We start from the raw sequence: 22801 nt of genomic DNA, 5'->3' as shown, positions 1-22801 counted from the left end.
TCAATACAGTAAAGTGCGGCCACGGTTACCCTGCTCCTAACCCGCTTTCTACCCACTTTTCGGCCGCGTTAGTCCAACCCGCGATACACTATCCCCTTTAACCCACTCTTACCGCGTCCTTAAATCACCGGGTAACCCCTTCCGTCCGCGGCATGTATATCAGATGTAAACGATCGAATTAGCTATTCCCTCCCATACAGTAACGCGCGCCCCGACTATCGCTTTTTTACACTGCTGTTTTGCCGCGCGTTTAACCTGCTAACTTACCACCTACCCTTACCCCTGTGTTAGAGGCAGGGGTAAGGGTAAGCGGCAAACTTTCCCCCAGCCCCCGCTCACCTGCCCTTTTTTTTTCGTTTTTTCGATTTTTTCCGCTTTCGTTGCTTGCTTCGGGAGGAGGGGAGAGAGGACTGGCAATCCCGAGCGTAGGAGAACCATCCACTTCCTGGTACCTGTCATTTCAAATGTCATTTGAAATGACAGATACCAGCGTGTCCGTGAAGCGTTAGGCCAGCGCACCCAGGATACTGTATAGCGCTCTATACAGTAAAATGGGTTGCGCGGGCCTAACGCTTCACGGACACTTCTTAGATGCAGCTTGCATTTGCAAGCTATTTACATACAGTATCGAGCAGTAGGTGAGCTGCACTGTGCGTGCGGCAACCGCGGGTGCGCCCGGCACTAATGCAGCTCTTCCTACCGCTCCTTACTGTATCGGCCCGACAATGTGAAGCCACTGGAAGGGAAAGGAGAGCTAAGATATTTTACAGTCTCCCTTCGTTTCTAGCACTGCCATTTTCCAGAATGAAACTGTGTCTTTAGTTTAATCTAGATCTATTGTTTCAGAAGAAATTAGCTGTCAGCCAGCCCAATAGCTCTGTGGGAAATTACTGAGCACTTCCATACAAAAGGTCACCGGTTTAATTCCTGGGATCAGGTCAGCTGGGGCTGGAGATGTGGAGGCAGCTTTCACCACCCCAGTGAGGAGGGAGCCATCATCATCCCAAAGGGTGACAGCTGATTGGCTGGATTTAGAGCCCACGAGGCAGGGTTCTGGAAGAAGCCCTGCTGCATAGCTCCCCAGACTCAGGAGAGGAAAATGTAAACATGAGAAAAATCCTCGGGTAGCTGCAAATGAAGGCTCATGGTACCAGGATTCCAGCACCGGTTCTGACTACACTGGGAGGGGGGAAAAAAAAAGGAGGAACTGACAAAAAAAAAGAAATTACCTGCCAACTGTTATCCATAGAAATCCCTCTTTGTACACGAATGATATATTCCTTCAAAATAAACAAAGTGCAAGATTAGTGAACATATGAACCTGGCCAAAAAGTCAGGCAGGCAGCACAGAGATGTTTACCGGAATATGTCTAAAGCTGTAAGAACACAGTAATCTCATGTCCTGCTCCAAACAATAAGAGCGATCACTCCCAGTTCCTCCACATCCCTCCATTTTCACATTCTCCGTGGACAGGGACTGATCAGCTGGCATTAAGTAAATCACCAAATAATCAAAGTGGAAGAGAACCAAACTCTCAAATAATGGATAAGTTCAACAAAGGAGATATGGTATGAAGTTAAGAGAAAAAGTGCTTAAATAAATGCATCCAAAGATAAATCCAGTTAAAACAACAGAAAGCACAGTTGCTTACCTGTAACAGGTGTTCTCCTAGGTCAGGAGGATGTTAGTCCTCACATGTGGGGTAACCTCATCCGATGGAGCCCGGCACGGAAAACTTTTGACAAAGTTTCTAGAAGCTTTGACCAGCACACTGAGCAAGCCACTATCCGCACATCCACGCAAGGTCCCCCTTCAGTCTCGTAACAGAGATAAAAACTATGAGCGAAAAAATAAAACAACAAACCGGAAGGAGAACCCAACTCCACGGGGTGGCAGACAGGATTGCTGAGGACTAACATCCTGCTGTCCTAGGAGAACACCTGTTACAGGTAAGCAACTGCACTTTCTCCTAGGACAAGCAAGATGGTAGTCCTCACATGTGGATGAATACCAAGCTCCAGGCTGTCCCCAGCAGCAGGTGAGACAAACAATTACTGAACAAGGTGCCAATAGGCACAACATCAACTGCGGTGCAGTTGCTCAGCAGGGGACTGTCTGGCCCTAAGCAGGGGCACTAGGCAGGAAGAGTTGGGTTCAGGTCTGGAAGAGATTGCGAAGGACGGACTGGTTGAAGGCACTGACCTGCCGACCATCTTTGTCTAAGCAGTAGTGTGCCGCGAACATGTGAAGGGACCTCCATGTTGCTGCGCGGCAGATTTCGACAACAGGGACCACTCTGAGATGAGCCACCGACATCGCCATAGCCCGCACAGAATGAGCTTTGATGCGGCCTGTCAGCTGAAGGACTGCTTGTGCACAGCAGAAGGCGATACAATCCGCCAGCCAGTTGGACAGAGTATGTTTACCCACCGCCACTCCCAGCCAATTGGTATCAAAGGACACAAAGAGCTGAGTGGACTGCCTGTACAATCTAAATAAAAAGCCAAGGCCCTCTTGCAGACCAAAGTGTGAAGAGCCCATTCCCCTGGGTGGGAATGAGGTCTAGGAAAGAAGTTGGGTAAAACAATGGACTGATTGATATGGAAATCAGTCATCACCTTAGGCAGGAACTTAGGGTGCGTATATAAGACCACACGATCATGAAAAAAAAAAACCCCATGTATGGTGGGTACGTAACCAAGGCCTGAAGCTCACTGACCCTATGAGCCAAAGTGATCGCCACTAGGAATATAACTTCCATGGTGAGGAACTTCGGATCGCAGGAGCGCAACATCTCGAAGGGAGAACAATGAGCTGCGCCAGGACAATGTTGAGGTCCCAGGATGCAAGAGGAGGTCAAAGAGGGGGCTTCAACTGGAGCAGGCCCCTCATAAAGCAACCCACTAAAGGCTGCACCGATATGGGTGTGCCAGTGACACCCTGATGGTACGCACTATCAGCAGTAAGACGTTTACAAGAAAAAATAAGAAAGAAGTGGAGCTCCACTAACAGAGAGGCAACTGAACCGTGGAAAAAGAGAGACTGAAGGGGACCTCGCATGGACGTGCAGATAGTGGCATTCTGGACATGCTCAGTGTGCTGGTCAAAGCTTCTAAAAACCTTGACAAAAGTTCTCCTTGCTGGGCTCCATCAGATTATGTCACCCCACATGTGAGGACATATGAGGACTAGCATCCTGCTTGTCCTAGGAGAATTTTATTTTATCACACATATTCTGATCATAAGATTTTAAAGTAGGCAAATTCACATAGGTATGTCCCCCAATACATACGTTTCGCACCTAGTGCTGCACTAGGAGGGACAAGTCACTAAATAAAAACAAAGAAGACCGAGTTACCTACAGTATAAATCATAAAGCTTAAATCATAAGTATAAATCATAAATCACAACGTCAGATGTTACAAAACTCTGCGGCCAGGATCTTGACCAACTCTAATAAGAGAGACCACATCACACCTATCCTCTACAACCTCCATTGGCTTCCGATCAAATACAGAATTCTATACAAAGTTCTGACCATCATGCATAAATCCTTACACAACTCAGCCCCAATGGATCTCACATTCCAGCTACGCACCAACAAATCCACGAGACCGATCAGAAAAGCTTACCAAGGCACCCTTTTTGTCCCTCAAGCCAAATCCTCGCTAAGTAATAGGGCACTATCCACTGCAGGCCCTACCCATTGGAACACACTCCCACCAGAACTCAGACAAGACCCCTGCCAGATTTCTTTCAAGAAAAAACTGAAAACATGGCTATTCAGCCTTGCGTTTCCTTGATGGCCCACTATGTACGCGACAACTTTGATTGGTTCTATATGTTATTTATTCACCCTCATATGCTCCCCTATCCTACACCTTCTTTCTACCTGCCCCTCCACCCCATCTTCTATTTCCTGTGTCCGCCCTCAATCTCCCTTCCCAATATTCCTTCTCAATCGAGACAATCATCCGCCTGATTTCGTTTTAACATTGATGGCTCTTTTACTCAAATTTTGTATAAGAATTGCTACCAAAGGTTTTTAAATGTTTAAGTGTTCCTCGTTTTTTATGTAATGCTCACAAGCACTCTTATTTGTTCGATGTTCTTTGTTCCATGTAATGCTCCTAGGCAAGTTGAATTGTTTCACTGTAAACTGGTTTGATTTGCATCCAATGCAAGAAGATCGGTATATAAAAAACCAAAAATAAATAAATAAATAAATAAAGCGAAGGCTACAAAAGGACCTAAAACAAAGATACATAAACCAAACAAATAAACAGATTTATTTTATTTAATTATTATTTTTATATACCGACATTCGATCTCAATCGAGATATCACACCGGTTTACATTCAGATACTGTAGGTATTTTTCTATCCCCAGAGGGCTTACAAACAGATGGGTACATACATACCTTTCAGCCATAAAAATCAGAGTTTAAACCGCTTCAGCAAAAACAAAATGATACAGCAGGCTGAACACTTCTGATACAGGAAATATATACACTACAAAAAAACGGTGCCAAAAGGTCACATGACCCAGATCCAGCAATCATAGCGAACTACCACAATGACCAAAATAAAGCTGAGAGGGTAGTGCAGAAAAAAGAAGGGTAGATACAAGAGAGTCAGAAAAAAGGGACCCACTCAATTTCCTGGTTGAGTCCAGCGGGGATCAAGGTGTTTAAAGTAAAAATCCATTTTTACTCTCTCTGTAATAAAAAGTTGCCAAAATTGCCACCCCTGGTATGGCGAGGAACCTAGTCAATCCTGAAAAACTGGAGGTCGTTGTGCTGTTTGGAGTATCACAATTGTGAAAAAGAAAAATGAGACCGAGGAGAGAGAGAAGATTTGCGTCTGCACCGTGACGCAGATAAAAAAGAACTGAGGAGACAAGAGCGGGACAATCGAGGGGGAACTGCTGCCCATGAGCAGAGCGTCACAGATCTGCAACTTTGAGAAGATTCTGGACTGTGCGCCATCAGATGACATCACCCAAGAAAGCACAGCTAATGCAGCCTGCTTATCGATGGTAAAATAAAGTGTTCTTGTCGGTGTCTTTAAGATAAATGGTAGTAGTGAGACATCCATCCTGTTGTTGCGTATTCAGGCCTGTTGTGGCCACAGCAATAGTTCAGGAATACAATAAGACTGGACCGATTTAGTTATGATGAAAGTATTTATTTACAGTGCTTCAAAGATACAAGAATCAAAACAGTAGCTCACCTTGTGTCTCGCACAACTAACAGGTAGACATCCATTTTCCTGACTGTCGCGTGAGGTCCTACCAGTTCCCTGGGGCTACCTCAAGCTCTCTAGGCCTGAGCTTTTATGGTAGTGTGAAGGGAACCTCCCTTCACCCAGAATCCCTTGCAGCCTTCTGTCTTAAGGAGACCTGGGTTAAAAGCCTGAACTGGGCTCCTTAAGGTAGAATAATGGAGTTGCCGGACACTCCATCATATACCCTCCCCTCCTCAGCTCTGCCATGTCCGGTCAAATGTCTAGACATGCCCAGAGCACACCTCGGCTCTTTTTCAAATGCCACCCCCCTCCAGCTGTATTGTCCCCAACACCCATGAGTTGTCTCCATAAGGTTGCAAAATGGGGATAATCTCAACCCAGGACTATAGGACACAGAAGTTCAGAGAAGACAGCCGCTTCTAACATGGCTTCTCCTGCAGCGATTGTCAAGAGGACATGGGAAGGTGAACACTTTTGTTCGTCCCCATGTATACGTGTTACTGTCTCTATTTTCTTATCATTAACATGTCCTTGAAATAGTAAGTCCTGGCAAACGAGTGTTTCGCAGCAGCCAGAATCTACCAAAGTCTGGGTAGAGGCTCCCTCCAGTTCCACCTGGATTATAAAGTCCTTAAATCATGCACATGGGACCCCCCACAAAATTGCAGCTTTGAAGTTTTGACAACTTATGATCACAGGCATTTTTCCAAGTCATTAACATTCTAGGGCTCTGTCCCCATTCTTTGCTCCTTCTCACACTGTTCTGCTAACTTGCGTTCGAACTCCAAGTCCTCATGCCAAAGACATTCTTCCTTTGAATGACCTTCTGTTTTACAGAAAGCACACTCCCATAAGGCCGGTCAGGTTTCTGCCCTACCTGGTTCTCTTAAAGACTATTCAGTCTCCAGCTGCCTATATGGACAGCAGACTTTTTCATGCCCATTCTCCACACAAAAGACAAAAAGAGAGGGTCTGTGATGCCCCACTTCTTGGTTGTTCTCACCTCTCTAGATTCCCTTTTTCCTGGGTTGCGGGTTGTCACTGCTTCAAAGCATTATATTTTTTTCAAAATTAGACTATTGTAACACCATCCTACTTGGCCTTCCCGCTTCATACACCAAACCGCTTCAGATGGTGCAAAATGCAGCTGCACGAATTCTGACAAATACCAGGAGAAGGGACCACATAACCCCCATTCTAAAGAGCCTCCATTGGCTACCTATACACTTTAGAATAATATACAAGGCCATTCTTACCACATACAAAAACATCAACCAACTGGCTCCCATTGACCTACAGATCCCTCTCCAACTACACAATTCGTCAAGACCGACAAGAGATGCATACAGGGGTTCGCTACAGGTACCACCGTCCAAATCCACTAGACACTGCACACTAAGAGACCGGGCTTTCTCTACTGTCATTCCACCGTTATGGAACTCCATCCCCTCAAATCTAAGAACAGAACCATGCATCTCAACTTTCAAAAAAAGACTAAAGACCTGGATATTCACACAAGCTTTCCCGGACACCAATTGATAGAACACCGCCAAGCTACCCCTAATCTCAACTATACCATGGTTAACTAATCTCCAACATGGTTAACTAATCTCCAACTCGGTTAACTAATCTCCAAATACACCATGGTCATCCTTATCTTCTATCGTTTACCTGTGTGAATTTTAATAACCTTTCCTTTCTCTTCCTTCTCAGCCAAGTTCTTATCACCCTGTTATATGTAACTGCCTTTTCAACACCATTGTTATAGTTATGTTTACTATGCACCCCTGTTTTATGTGAACCAGCACGATGTGACTGCTGTCTCGAATGCCGGTATATAAAAATCTGAAATAAATAAATATAAATAAATAAATAAGTATGCATACTAGAGATGTGAATCGTGTCCTCGATCGTCTTAACGATCGATTTCGGCTGGGAGGGGGAGGGAATCGTATTGTTGCCGTTTGGGGGGGTAAAATATCGTGAAAAATCGTGAAAAATCGAAAAAACGTAAAATCGCAAAACCGGCACATTAAACCCCCTAAAACCCACCCCCGACCCTTTAAATTAAATCCCCCCCCCTCCCGAACCCCCCCCCAAATGACTTAAATAACCTTCGGGTCCAGTGGCGGTCCGGAACGGCAGCGGTCCGGAACGGGCTCCTGCTACTGAATCTTGTTGTCTTCAGCCGGCGCCATTTTCCAAAATGGCGCCGAAAAATGGCGGCGGCCATAGACGAACACGATTGGACGGCAGGAGGTCCCTTCCGGACCCCCGCTGGACTTTTGGCAAGTCTTGTGGGGGTCAGGAGGCCCCCCCCAAGCTGGCCAAAAGTTCCTGGAGGTCCAGCGGGGGTCAGGGAGCGATTTCCCGCCGCGAATCGTTTTCGTACGGAAAATGGCGCCGGCAGGAGATCGACTGCAGGAGGTCGTTCAGCGAGGGTTCCGGCTGGCTCATGAGGGTTCCGGCTGGCTCACGAGGGTTCTGGCTGGCTCAGCGAGGGTTCCGGCTGGCTCACGATTCTAACGATTTATAACGATAAATCGTTAGAATCTCTATTGTATTGTGTTCCATAACGGTTTAAGACGATATTAAAATTATCGGACGATAATTTTAATCGTCCTAAAACGATTCACATCCCTAATGCATACTTCTTCCTCGGGCATTGGCTGGGTCACTAGGCTAATGTCCATAGGCTCGCTTCGGCCATGACGACAGTCCCTTGCCATGTGGACAAAACTGGCATCTGGAAGCCAGGTACAGAGGCTAAGTCCCCTATCTCAGAGGTTTGTTGCTGAGGTCCCCAATCTTCTGTACCATGCCAGGGCACTGTTATGGTTGTCTCTCTAAGCCCCTTATGCCAGCAGGCATTAACTGTGCCTAGTGGAAGGCTTCCGTCACTTCCAAGACTCTCTCCAGGGTGAGCCCGTTGTGTCAGCAGACCCAATTCTGCATTGCCCAATCCAGACCATCTAGGAATTGTTTCAGGAATATTTGATGAGCCACTTCCAGTCCCGATCTTGCCTCTGGCTGGAGCCACTTCCACCAGGCATCTTTCAAACGATGAAAGAAGTTTCTGGAGCTCTCCCTGGGCTATAGGTGTTGCATTCATGCCTCTTCTCACCCTCGCTCCACCCTCTCTACCTTGGGAGTGACTGACTCCCTTCGGCTCTGTCGGACAGATGCAGCTGCGGCTTCTCCCTGCCTCTTGGTCCTGGTGTCCCGCCATGTTCTTGATGACGTAAGGGTGCGTGCTCCAGACTTTGTACCAGCAAGGGCGCGAACCTCAGGGGCGTCCCCCCGTAGTGACGTCATCCAATTTCATTTTAAAAGGTCTTTGTTTGCTAACCTCTAACGAGTTAGCAAGGAACTCCAACAGGACTTGCTTCGGCAGTCCATGATACTTGCAACAACGATCCGAGTCAGTGAGGGGAATCCTTCTCCACTGCTCAGCCTTTTCAAACTTACCAGGAGTACCCACTCCACGGGGGCTCAGCTCTCTCTTCTTGATTTCAGATTGCCAAGACGGGATCCGGTACTCGCTCCTCGAGGGCCTATGTCCCTGAATACTCAGAAGACTCCTCATTGATTGGAAGCGATCACAGACGGTGAACACAGTGAGTTCTATTTTAGATAGGAATCTGTACTCGCTGCACGAGGGCCTACATTCCTATAGTTCTGAAGACTCCCTTCCATCCAAGACGTTATCGCAGGTACGGAGATCGTGAGTTATATTGGCAAGATTGCAGATAGGAACCAGTACTCGCTCCACGAGGGCCCATGTTCCTAGAATCCTTTACAGACTCTACTCTAGAAGCCATATCATATACATATAGGAACCAGTGCTTGCCTACGGCTCCTGTTCCTGAATGTACTGAAGACTCTCTGTGGCATAGAGACCATTGCAGACATCTACTATTGTGAGTGTACCATCTTGTATCCAGTATACCCTGTCTACTCACTACTTCTAGTCTCTCTCTACAGCTCAGCAACCTAGAGATTATATTCCAGTATCAGAAGGACTTCAGCCCTACTGGACACATCGACTCACTACTGCCACCCACTGGTGGTCCAGCTTCCAGCCTAATAAAGAACTATTTGTGTTTATTTCATATTCTAGCCTAGCCGGTGGTTCCTCTCAGGATCTCCTCCTGGGGGCGCTGTCATCTGCCATCGGCCCAGGGATTCACCATTTTCTCCAAGTGGTCATTCCTTACACTACTGTCACTCTGTGGGAGCCAACCACTACCGACCATTAACACCTCTTACGGAAGTATTATATATTCTCTTTCTATGGTACTTGCCAGCAGCCTATATATAACAGATTGCTACTCCGTAGCGGAGGCATGATAGATTGCTATCTCAGTAGTGAAGTTCAATATACCTATTGTTAGCTCCTCTCCTCAGAAGAGTATCATTGAACAGATTGCCAACTCCTCTTCCCTGGGGAGTTGATCCATAACAGATCGCTACCTCCTTCCCTTACAGGTGCATCTAACATCAGCTCGCTAACAGATTACTAACTCCGCCCTCCTGACGGGGTAAACACTACAGATAGCTAACTCCTCCCCTCTGGAGGAGCAGATCATGATCATGATCACGAACGTCCGCTCTCCCGGCACGCGCGATTCAGTATGCTAATTAGGCCCAGCGGTAAAACCAGGTAAAAGGAGGAGCGGCGGCTGTCAACGGGTTTGACAGCAGACGCTCAATTTTGCCGGCATCGGTTCTCGAGCTCGCCGACAGCCTTGGGCTCGGAAACCAGACGCCGGCAAAATTGAGCATCCGGTTTTCGACCTGACAGCCGCGGGCTGACTTCAATTTTTTTTTTTTTACTTTTGGAAAGTTTCGGGACCTCCGACTTAATATCGCCATGATATTAAGTCAGAGGGTGCACAGAAAAGCAGTTTTTACTTTATCGGCCCGTATGTGATTAAGAAGCCAGAATCCAAATCAGAGCGTACCATTGCTAGTTGAGGGGTAGGATCAGTGGTTGGTTCGGCATAGAACATTCGATAGCTGGTGGTTAGCCTCAGCCACATAGTCAGAATGAACCAACAGGACAATGCTCTTGCCTTTGTCTGCAGGTTTAATAATTATTGACTTATGAGACAGGGACTGTAATGCCAAATGTTCATCTCGAGACAGGTTGTGACGGACATGAAGTGGCAGCTGTTCAATGTCAGCTAAATCATGCAATTCAAGACTTTCAAAAGCAATGATCAAAGGATCCACTTGACCAGGAGGGATCCAATTCAAGCAACGACTGACTACTGAAACATCAGAGAAGGCTTGTTGTATCCTACTGGGTAGGAAATAGTAGGATACCAGTAGGCTTGGTATCCTACTGGGTGGAATTTAAACATATCTACAACCTTCGGTTTTTCGTGATTGACAAGGTGCCTCACCATACTAGGGGTGGCGATTTTGGCAACTATTTATTACAGAGAGAGCAACGACGGATTTTTACGTTAAGCACCTTGATCCCTGCTAAAAATCGAGAGGGCCTTTTTTCTGACTTTTTTCTTGTATCTGTTCACCTTTCTTCTGCGCCACCCTCTTCAGCTTTGTTTTGATCATTGTGATAGCTCTCTATGATTGGCTGTTATGTCTGTGTACATGATTGGAGGTTCTGGGTCATGTGACCTTTTGGCATTGTTTTTTGCAGTGTATATCTTCCCTGTATCAGAAGTGTTCAGTCTGCCATATCAATTTTTTTTTTTTTTTTGCTGAAGTGCTGTTTAAACCCTGATTTTTATGTCTGAGAGGTATATATCCATCTGTTTATTTGTTTATTGATTTATGTATCCTTGTTTTAGATCCTTTGGTAGCCTTCGCGTTTTGATTTACACTGTATACAATTCAGTTTTCTTTATTTTTATTGTAGTGTCCTGTCCCTACCGATGCAGCACTATGTGCAAAACAGGTACGTGACAGGGGCCATAACTATGTGATTTTGCCTATTTTAAAATCTTATGATCGGAATGATACGTAAAAGAAATAAAATTCTGTTGTTTCAAGTGGCTTATCTTTGGATGCATTTACTTAAGCACATTTTCCTGCTGGGGACCTTATTTCATACCATCTCTCTTTTTTTGAACTTATCATTAAAAAATAAATCACATCTGATTCATAATGTCTGCTTGGTCTTCCCAAAGTCATGTTCCTTGCAATCTCTGAGCTCTTGTGTTTCATTACTGAGGAAAGCAGAGTTCCCTTATGGAAGGCTGCTCCAGTAACAGTGGCTTTTCCTAAGCACAGTACCAGATATTCTAGTAAAGTGCTCCTCACCTCCGTTCCACAAGGACAGCTCTGGCTCCTTTCAAAAGCAGCTGCTCTGACTTATCTTCCCAAAGTGATCTACACAGTCCTCTCTTCCTCTAACAGACTCCACTTCTCTGTCCTCACAGCTCCCAGCCACTGGTTTAGGAATCTGGGTCTGTATCCATTCCTCTCAGAGTTTTGTTGATTTAGGCTAGCATTGTGGGTTTCTGCCTGTTGTTTATGGACATGGCACAATATACTGAGAACAAGGACTTGTCCGGCATAGCTGGGGTTTAAATACGTGTCCTGTTTTAGCCAGATGAAAAAGAACGAGGCAGTGAAAGGTGTTCCAGAGTAAAGCAATATTATCTGACTAACTTAGCTGATTCTGAGTTACCTAGCTGGATCACCCTAGGACTACTTCAGTGCAGTCCTAAAGTCATCCAGGTGTGTGCACCCAGATAACTTAGTACTTAACTATATTGTGAATATAGTTGGTTAATTATATTTACAAAATAATAATAATAAAGTCACTTCTGGGTCTTCAGGCCTAATCCCCCAGCCCCGATCCCCCTAAAATATTTTAAAAAGTTCCAGTGGGCTACTGCCTGATCCCGCTCCCAACCCCACCATCACCAAATTAAAAAAAAAAATGCAGATCATAGCGATCAGTGGCTGGGCCCCCTCCCTCCACAATATTACATACAAATTCACAAGCCCCCTCCCGCACCCCAACCCACCCTTCCCACGCCCCACTCCCCACTCCCCATCCACCGAAAACCTTACCCAACTGCCTGGTCCCCCAAACACCAGCTGGGAGCGCAGTACAGTCTTACCCGCTTCCAACATTACTGTCAGAGCAAAGCTGGAAGTGGCTAGGAGCAGGTAAGACTACCATGCTCCCACTGCGGTTTGTGGGTCTGAGGTTGCAGGTGGTTTGAGAGGGAGACAGGAAGGGGCTTGGTGAAATTGCATATAATATTGTGGAGGGAGGGAAGCTGGCCTCAGGTTGCTATAACCTGCATCTTTTTTTTTTTTTTAAAGTTGGTGATTAGGGGAGTGGGATGGGGATTGGGCGCTAGCCCACAGGACATTTAGGTATTTTGGAGGGTTGGGGGAATAAAGCCTGAAGACTCAGAAAGCTTTTTTTGTTGTTTGTTTTGCTTTATTCTGAATGTAGCTGGGTCCAATGAAGCTTACTTAGGTAAACTTATCCCAATACCTTTTTAACACAACCGGATGTATTCAGAATATAACCAATTACATTTAAAAGGCATTTGGCTAAACCTAGCCAGACAACTTTAGGAGAATAGGTTTAACAGGAGATTTATCCCAGTGAATATCCATGACAAATTATCCAGCTAACGTTAGCCGGATTAAGTGTCCACTCCCTGACTTACTGAATGTGGATCCAATTGTTTACTACCTCCTTGTTGCTCAATATATTCTGTATGTCTCATCGTACGATCCTTTTTTTGTTTAAGCATTTTCAGAAAAAGTGACTAAATTTCATTCTTCCCAGAATAAGTACACTTTGCAGACAAACTATGACCGGTGCCCTCAGCACACGCCCCTTTGCTTTCAGCTCATTAAGAAATCCCTATTTCCACAAAGAGAAAGCAGTTCAGGAGAGTCACCTTGTCTTGACACCAGATAACCTGCTGATAATGGTCAAGCCTTCAGAACTAATAAAACAACAGGAGAGTGAAAAGGAAACTTGAGATGATAGCATGCCTAGCACCAAAAAAAAAACGTTTCTCCAGCGCCAAAAGAATAAATAAAACAGCAAGTTCCAATAAAATCGTATCTCCACTCAAATCAGCCAAACAAACAGAGTCATTCATCAAATTGCGAGGGGCCGTTATCCCCATTTGAACATTTAAATTAGGGAAAGGGGAGGAGTTTGGGCAGGGTTTAGGAAATTAGGGGCCTGTAGCGCTGTGGGAGATAATATATTGCACATTATCGCCCGCAGAAGCACCGGAAATAGCTACAACTATTTCATTGGCGCTTCGGAGGCGACAACGTGCAGCGTTGCCGCAACCGAGGCAGGTGAAAACACACCGCCACAATGCGGCCGCCTGCTCAGCTCCCCCACCCTGTTTTTTGTCGCAGCTCATCATTCCGCTATATGTATAGTGGAATGATGAATCCAGGCCTAAGACAGCTCTCCGAGAATCCACGAGCAACAGCGCACATAATTCATACTAAGCAGAATAAAAGTGGAAGCCATAGGAAACGCGTCATTAAGAAGCATCTGGGGCCAGCTGAGTGGGTCATAGGCAGTTTAGTTTAGTTTATTACTTATTAGACCGCCTTTCTAAAAATCACAGCGGTGCTGCGTATGGCCATGCGGAAAGTCCTCGGTTTGATTCCCAAGTCAGGTCTTCCAGTCCTGGGGTTGGCTGGGGATGCCGTGGAGGCAGTGTTCACAGCCCCCACAGGGAGGCAGTCTTAGTCATTGCTCAAGGGCGACCCCTGGTGGCTGGATTCAGGGCCCATGACTGCAGGGTTCCAGAGGGAGCTCTGGTGCATGGCCCCCAGCCTAGGACTGTCACTTCTAAGACCAGACTAGGTACGATAGCGGGGGAGATAGATATAAAATAGGGAGGGAATTCTTGGGTGCCAGGTGAGCCGTGGGCTATGAACCAGGAGACCATGGTTCGAGTCCCACTGTCGCTCCTTGTGACCTTGGGCAAGTCACTTTACCCTCCATTGCCTCAGGTACAAACTTAGACTGTAAGCCCTCTAGAGATAGAGAAATATCTACAGTACCTGAATGTAAACAGATGTGATATGTCAGACTGAATGTCGGTATATAAATAAATAAAAATAAATATTCACTTTTCTCCATTGAAAAAACTGACCATTTAACCCTACTCTCTGTTTTCTATCTTTTTATCAGTTCTCAATCCACAACAGAACATTGCCTCCTATCCCATGACTTTTTAATTTCCTCAAGAGTCTCTCATAATGTATTTTGTCAAACACTTTCAAAAATCTAGATAATTATATCAATTGGCTCACTTTTTTATCCACGTTTATTCATGCCTTCAAAAATATGTAGCAAATTTGTGAGGAAAGACTTCCCTTGGCTAAATCCATGTTTACTTTGTATGTTCAGTAATTTTGTTCTTTAGAATAGTTTCAACCATTTTTCTAGGAACTGAATGATGTCACTTTCCTGGATCACTCCTAGAACCCTTTTTAAAAATCAGCATTAAAATGGCAATCCTCCAATCTTCAGCTGGTCTGCAATTTCATTTTTCAGTTCATTCAGCACTCTAAGATGTATACCATTTGGTCCAAGTGATTTGCTACTCTTTAGTTTGTCAATTTGCCCTAGTACATTCTACAAGTTCACTGAGATGTGTTTCAGCTCCTCTGAATTACCTTTAAATATCATTTCTGGCATGGGTATTTGCCTTACATCTTCCTCAGTAAAGACCCCAGCAAAGAATTCATTTAATCTTTCCGCTATGGCCTTGTCCTCCCTTTGCACCCTTTTTACCTCTCGTTCATCTAATAGTCCAAATGACTCCCTCACAGGCTTTTTGCTTCAAATGTACCTGAAAAGTTTTAATGAGTTTTTACTTCCACGTCAAGTTTCTTTTCAAATTCTGTCTTTGCCTTCCTTATAAATGCTTTGCATCTAATGTGCTAGTGCTTATGCTATTCCTGTTTTATTCATTCAGATCCCTTTTCCATTTTTTTGAAGAATGTTCTTTTGGTTAGAATAGCCTCTCTCACCTCACCTTTTAACCATGCTGGCAGTCGTATATCCTTTTTTTTCACCTTTTTTAATGCATGGAATACATCTGGTATGGGCTTCCAAGATGGTATTTTTAAAACAACTTCCATGCCTGATGGAAAGTTTGCAGCTGCTTCTTTGGTTTTTTCCTAACCATTTTTCTCATTTTATCATATTCTCCCTTTTGAAAGTTAAAATAGATTTCATTTGTGTCCTCCCTCCAGTTATGAACTCAAATTTGATTGTGTTATGATTAATATTTCCAAGTGGCCCTAACACCGTTACCTCTTTCACCAAATCATGTGATTCAGTAAGGATTAGGTCTAAAATAGTGTCCATCCACCCCCCCATTAAGCACTCATTTATTTCATCTAAAAACTTTACTTCCTTAGCATATCCTGATGTGACATTTACCCAGTCAGTACTGGGGTAATTGAAATCATTCATTATTACTGTGTTGCTATTTTTGTTAGCTTCCCTAATTTCTTTTGGCATTTCATCAGCTGTCTGTTCTCTCTGGCCAAGATTCTGCGGTGCATTGTGTTTCCTGTAGAACTTTTATCCTGCGACTCAATGCCCTCTAAACATATAGTGCCACCTCTCCACCAATTTGATCCATCCTATCATTGCAATATAATTCATACCCTGGTATCACTGTGACCCATTGGTTAACCTCTTTCCATCAGGTCCCTGAGATGCCAATTATGTATACCTCTTCACTGAGTGCTATGCATTCTAATTCTCCCATTTTATTTTTTTGTAAGACTTCCAGCATTTGTATACAGACATTTCAAAGTATATCTTTCTTTTTTACAGAAAGGATGGTAAATGCATAGAACAGTTTCTTGGTGGAGCTGGTGGCAACAAAACGGGTAACCCAATTGAAGATGGGATACACAGAGTGACTAATTGCAAGGTAGTGAGGGGAAGCGAGAGATTAACTGGAATAAACTAGATGTTGGGGGAAAGCCAACAGTTGCTCAGAAGGGCATGGCTCAGAATGATGCATCTTTGCAGGATACTAACAGAATAGGGAAATTAGGGCATCTTAGTAAAGAGGTTGCAATAAATGCTAAAATAGTCCATGTGCCTTTAAGTAAAGCACAGACAGAACAGAAAGATGCCAAAATTACCCCCGACAACTAATAAGCAGGTTATTAATTCAAAACAAATACATAATTTCTGATGATACTTCTGAGTCTACCCCTTGGAACCTTATACCATGACTTCCTAGATAATTCTTTCCTCTGAAAAATGTTTGTTTCTTGTGTCCGATTTATACTTATGATAAAGCCATTCAAATATCTTAAATCACCCCCATCTCTCCTCTAGGTTATACATATTTAGGTTGTAGGAGTCTCATCTCATGGTTTTTGGTGTAAACCCTATATCATGTTGGAAAGCCCTTCTCTCAGTCATCTCTATCCTGCCTATATCCATTCGGAGAGTTTACACAAAGGGTATATAAATACAACTCTCTATAGTCTTGTCATAAATTACACAAATCTTAGAGAGCCAAAGTGTATATATAAAACATACAAAACTTTGTATGTTTTATATATACACTTTGGCTCTCTAAGATTTGTGTAATTTATATCCATTCGGAGGCAACCTTCCAAATTAGATACTATAGTAGGTGAAATATTGCCAACACCTTGTAGGAAGGCATTATAATCTCCTTTTTACTTCTGACTATGCCTCTCCCCATGCATTTCAGCATTCTTCTGGTTCTGGCCACTGCCTACAACATTTCAATGGTACAAAAAGACCAGTGGGTGCTTTTCATCTCAATAACTTTTAGCCTCAGTATTTATCCTGAAGCCTTTCCCAATATACTATCAGATTTTCCAAGAATGATATATTGTAATTGTAGTGTGGTTCAATATTATGTAGTAACTCAAAACACTGTTCCACCAGTTTTAAACACTCCTGCAAGCTACATTGTGCCCTGTACAGTACTTCAAAACTAGAACCAGAGACTAACAGGACTGCCCCTCCCCCTCAGCAACAGTACCTCATAAAAATCTTCATAACCTTGTACATTTTTTCACATTTTCTGTGTTAATCGCCAATGCCCCAGGCCCTAGGTGATGTACAAGATTAAACATATATTTTATTGAATTATATAACCTTAAAATGTCATGCAAAACAAAGAAAAATAAACAATGCTAAAATCTTATCACTAAAACAGCACGATTGATAAAAGTCTACAAAATACAGGTCAAATTGGATTAAAGGAGGAGGTTGTTTTAATGATCTACACAACATATGCTACATTTTCATTATGAATAAACTATTATAGAAATATTCCAAAAATAATTAAGAAATAAAAAAAAAAAAGCCTTGATTGCATAAGTCTTCACACCCTTTGACTCAATGCTTGGTGGAAGCCCCTTTTTCAGCAATAATAGCCATGAGTTGTTTAGGATAAGCGTCTACCAATTTTGCACAGTGGCTGGCACAGTTTTGCCCATTCTTCTTGGCAGAAGAGCTCATGATCTTTCAAATTACCTGGGAATCATCTGGGACTGCAGTCAATTTTTGCCACAGACTCTACTGAACTCAGGTCTGGGCTTTGACTGTGTCACTCAGACAGGTCGATACAGTAAAGTGCGCTCAGCTGAGCGCACTGTTTAACCTGGATTGGATGCGCGTTTTGGACACACATCTACAGCCCCTTATACAATAAGGGGTTTAGCGCGTCGTCGTTCCCCCCCCCCTCCGAAACTAATAGCGCTCATCACGTGCAAATGCATTTTGAGGAGGCTATTAGTTATTCGCCCGGGATACAGGAAAAAAAAATGTGACCGATCCACAAGAGCAGGCATTAATTTCTGAGCAGCCCGAAAAAGTGTACAAAAAAGCAGAAAATACTGCTTTTATGTACATCCTCCAACTGAATCAAAAGGTTAAAAAACATTTTTAAAAGAAGTGTGCCAGCAGGTCAGGTTAGGAAAACAAGACGCTCGTAAAATTGAGCATCCGTTTTCCAAACCCACTGACAGCCACCTCTCCTGGGCTTCCGCTGCTAAGGAAGCGCTAGCGGCGCGCTATTGTCCCTAGCGCCTCCTTTTTAGCGCGACCCCCTCAATTAAATACAGTATCGCGCGCCCAGGAGAGGTGGCTGGGCGCGCGTTAGGAAAGCGGTCGACCAACACTGAGCGCCTGTTTTCCCGCCACCTTTCTGTATCGGCCTGAAAGACATTTATTCACTTTCTTTTTGCCGAGTCACTCCGTGGCTGCTTTTGCCTTTTACTTAGGAACATTATCCTGCTGACAGGTGAATCTTTTTCCCAGGCCCAGGTCTATGGCAGTCTGGAACAGGTTTTCCTCCAGGTTCTGCCTATACTTTGCACCACCATCCATCCATCCTACAACAACCGCCCTATGTAAACATCTAAACACCTACTCCACCTTATACATATGTTATCCCCTCATGCTACCAATTTGTTTTATGTAAATATAAATGGTTTAGATACTATATCAGTTATGAGATACCTTATAATCACAATGTTCCTTGTAATCCAATACCATATATTCACAATGTTATATGTAAATATTTCAAACAGCAAACAGGAGCGCTTCTGCACGCAGCTAATCACAGCAGACACGAGAACATGTGCAGAAAAGATTCAATGTCCACACAAACTTTTTTGTGGTGTAATTTTTTAATTTTAAACGGCAACTCCACAAGGTATAAGTTACAGCATTCAAAGATGCAAAGGGGGTCCCCCGACACGGACCCGTGTTTCGCCGCGAGGCTGCGTCGGGAGGGACAGACGAATTTTTAGTTGTTCTTTGTACAGTTCATAGGCTAGCGTCACTGGGAGAGCCAAAAAAATAAAAAAATTACACCACAAAAAAGTTTGTGTGGTTTTTGAATCTTTTCTGCACATTTTCTCATGTCTCTGTGATATAAAATATAAAAATGTAAAATATTTCCATATCAGTTATGCTGTACCTTATAAATCACAATGTTCCTTGTAACCCAATACTATATAATCACAATGTTCCTTGTAAACCGATACGATGTGTAAACGGTTATCTGTATATAAAAAACCACTAAATAAATAAATAAATAAATAAATAAAATAAATAAATAAATACATTTCCACAATCTTCACAGGCCTCCCTGTCCCCGCTGCTGCAGAGGATCCCCACACCATCAATGCTGCCGCCATCTCCATGCTTTACTGTAGGGATGGTGTTAGGAGAGTGATGTGCTGTGTTTGTTTCATGCCACACACGTCGCTTAGCACGGAGACCAAAACAGTTCCACTTTGGTCTCATCAGACCACAAAAGCTTCTCCCGCATGCGTGCAGTGTCCTCTAAATACTTCTTTGCAAACGCTATGCAAGTACATCAGATGGCTTTGTCTTCAGCGGTGGCTTCCTTCTTTCCTCCCTCCCACACAGCAGTGGAGCAATCTTAAAACTGTTCAACAGTCAAACACTTTCCCCAGTCTCAGCCAGAGACCTCTGCAGTTCTTTTAAAGTAATCTTAAGTATGGGACCTCCCGCAGCAGTTTCCTTAACCCACAGCTACTGACGTTGGAGGGAGGGCCCGATCGCAGCAATATCTTGATGGTGCCAAAACTGTTTCCACTTACAATGATGGACCTGACTATGCCCCAAGGGATATTCAAATTCACTGAAGTTTTCTCCTAGCATTCCTCCAGTCCTACCTTTTAAATAACATTATTACAACACACCTTGATCTTTCTGGCTGAGAAGGCGTGAAACAAATGAAGGATGATAATGGATTATCCCAGAGTTCTTTCAGCAATGTTTTGATCTTTGTTTCAGATTCACTTTGTACAACAGAAACAGCTGGATTCTTCACTCAGCAGTATTCAGATCTGCTCAGCTACTGTGACTGGACACAAGTGGGTTCTATTTAACTTATTATGGGCTTTGTCAGGACAGTTGTTTGAGCCTGAGCTCATTTGGGTTTGCTATGACAAAAAGTGTGAGACTTATGCAGTCAAGACTTTTTGGTTTCTTATAATTAATTACTTTTGGACTATTTCTATAATTGCTCTTTCACAATGAAAGTGTAGATTGTGTTGTGTAGATCAGTGAAACACTCCTATTTTAAGGGATTTTTACTTGTATTTTTTTAGATAGCAGAATGTGAAAAATGTACAAGGGTATGAAGACTTTTACAAGGCACTGTATAGCATCTCATACAAATGTTTGTTTCAAATGTTCTTAAAAACCTCCCGTGATAATCCAGCACCTGCACCACCCACTACCCCCCCCCCCCCCACACACACACACATAGTGAACCCGGGTTTCCCAAACTTTTAGCTAGTAGTACTTGAAAACTCACATGATCCCCAAGACAAATTAGCAAGGGTGCAGTCCCCCCTCCGACAATCATGCCATTCTCATCCTCCCCATACTACAGCTGAACCTCCCTCAACCTTCACTCTCTCTAGCTGATCCTTTTTTCAACCTCTGTTCCCTTCCAGAAAACCTCCTGTCTCAAACTCTACCCCTTCTGCTGATGCTCTCTTCAGGGGTGGACTGCAGGAAACTATCAGCTTGGGGGATATTTTTTTCAAAACCAGCCCACAGGATATCTGTGACTCACTTGTGTGCTTTCTGTGCAGCACATATTTCAACAGCTCAAAAAAACCACACTGTCGACCCCTGAAAGGTAAACCATGTGACCCAGAGCCTGGCAGAATTGAGACAAATAAATCTCCAACAAACTTCATATTTTTCCTAAACAACTAACTACAGCACACCTTAGACCAGGGGTGAGCAAACTGAACTGCAGTCCCCCTTCTATCCATTCAATGTTGGTCCCCCACAAGTTTGGTTACATCTCTCATATATATATCCCGGTCGGGAGTTAAAGCTGCTTTCCAACCAATCAAATGCTGAACCAGTTGCCAATTCATGAGACAACCACACTGCCAACCAGCAGCTCATTCACACACACACACACAAAGACATTTGCTGTTGTGCTGTGCTCACATGCTCACTCAGCAAGTGCCCCATACCCCAGCGTGTCCACATCATTATGTAAAAATTCTTGCTTGTTGCCAGCCTTTCCTCAGCCTGCAGCAGCTACTCTCTTTCCCATTCTCACCCTATCCCAGAGACGCACTGATTCCATAGCCAACTGCCCCGTCACCCCTGACAGAAGCCTCACTAACACTGCACAGGCACTTCTTTCTAACTCACGCCTCCCTTTCTATCAGGCCAATACAGAACGACGCGCTCAGCCGAGCGCACTGTTAGCCCCTGTTTGGCCGTGCGTTTTTGACGCGCTATTACCCCTTATACAGTAAGGGGTAATAGTGCGTGGAAAACGCGCGGCCTACCCCCCCCCCCCCCCCCCCCCCCGAAACTAATAGCGCTCATCACATGCAAATCCATGTTGATGAGCCTATTAGGTAGTCACCCGCATTATAGAAAGCAAAATGTGCGGCCAAGCCGCACATTTTACTCTCAGAAATTAACTCTTGCCAAAGGCAGGAGTTAATTTCAGACGGCACTGGGCAAGTGTACAGAGAAGCAGAAAAAACTGCTTTTCTGTACACCCTCAGACATAATATCATAGCAATATTAAGTCGGAGGCCCCAAAAATAAAAATTTAAAAAAAAAAATCTGCCCGCAGGTTGGAAAACGGACGCTCAATTTTGCCAGTGTCCGTGTTCTGAACCCGTGGCTGTCAGTGGGTTCGACAACTGACACCAGTAAAATTAAGTGTTGGCTGTCAGGCCCTAATTTAAATACTGAATCGCGCACCCAGGAAAGGTGCCTGGGCACGCATTGGGAGAGCGGGCGCTCGCCTCGGAGAGCCGGTTCTCCTGCGGACTTTACTATATGGGCCATCACTTCTCAGGGACCTACCCCAGCACATTTATATTGTCTGTGTGCTACACAGAATGCTGCTTTTATGGTTCCCTAGGCTCTGCTCTGCCAACCTGCTCCAGGGAAGGGGGGACCAGAAGTGATCCATGCTGCCATCTTCCTCCAGGGCTTAAGAAAAAGAAAAGAAAATTAAGCCCTGGCCAAGAGTGAGGCTGGGGAGAGCCTTGGCCCAAAGCAGCACAGCTCCAGATGGAATCCTGCAATCCTACATGAAGCCAGTGCAGAGCTAGACTGGTGCAAGGATATTAGGCAACTTAGGCAAACCTTACAGCCTTGCATGCACACACCCCCAGCTCTCAACTTCTCCACACACAGTTAAGTTATGCATTTATATTAAGGTTTTACATGAAAATGGACAAAAATATTGCAACATGTATATTATATTTACATGCACTGCTGTGGTACCAACCAGAAAACCCAGCAAAAAAATGAATGACAATTGGAACTCATTTTAGACCTATTGTAATATGTGTTGGGTATAGGTTTTGCCCTCAGAAAGCCATGAGTTAACTAAATTACAAAATAGTAAGCCTCCCATTAGAAAACATCACTATCAGTGCTCAAACAGTTAACAACCCTAACTATGAAATGGCAACACTGCTAAACCAAAAATACCAATACCAGTCCTATTAGGAAACCGAACAAGCCAGG

The 22801-nt window shown here is 44.1% G+C and overlaps 1 protein-coding gene across 11 annotated transcripts in view; it reads right to left on the bottom strand.

Moving 5' to 3' along the window:
* PXK (PX domain containing serine/threonine kinase like) overlaps positions 1–22801 on the bottom strand; it is a 132852-nt gene that overhangs the window by 105541 nt on the left and 4510 nt on the right. For 8 of the 11 annotated variants that reach the window (XR_003856611.1, XR_003856612.1, XM_029600960.1 and 5 more), the window contains exon 2: positions 1230–1280. The exons of 2 other annotated variants lie outside the window; for them this stretch is intronic. Coding sequence is in view for 7 of the 9 variants with exons in the window: in XM_029600960.1 (XP_029456820.1) it covers positions 1230–1280 (51 nt within the window). In the remaining 2 variants the exon portion in view is untranslated. Of the gene's footprint in view, positions 1–1229; positions 1281–17276; positions 17299–22801 lie in introns of those variants that run through there. One more of the 11 variants, XM_029600966.1, reaches the window with a different exon arrangement.

Source organism: Rhinatrema bivittatum, chromosome 4, assembly GCF_901001135.1.
Source record: "Rhinatrema bivittatum chromosome 4, aRhiBiv1.1, whole genome shotgun sequence".
Lineage (NCBI taxonomy): Eukaryota > Metazoa > Chordata > Amphibia > Gymnophiona > Rhinatrematidae > Rhinatrema > Rhinatrema bivittatum.
The sequence above is the reverse complement of the archived record's forward strand: the minus strand, read 5'-3'. Positions and strand labels throughout refer to the sequence as shown.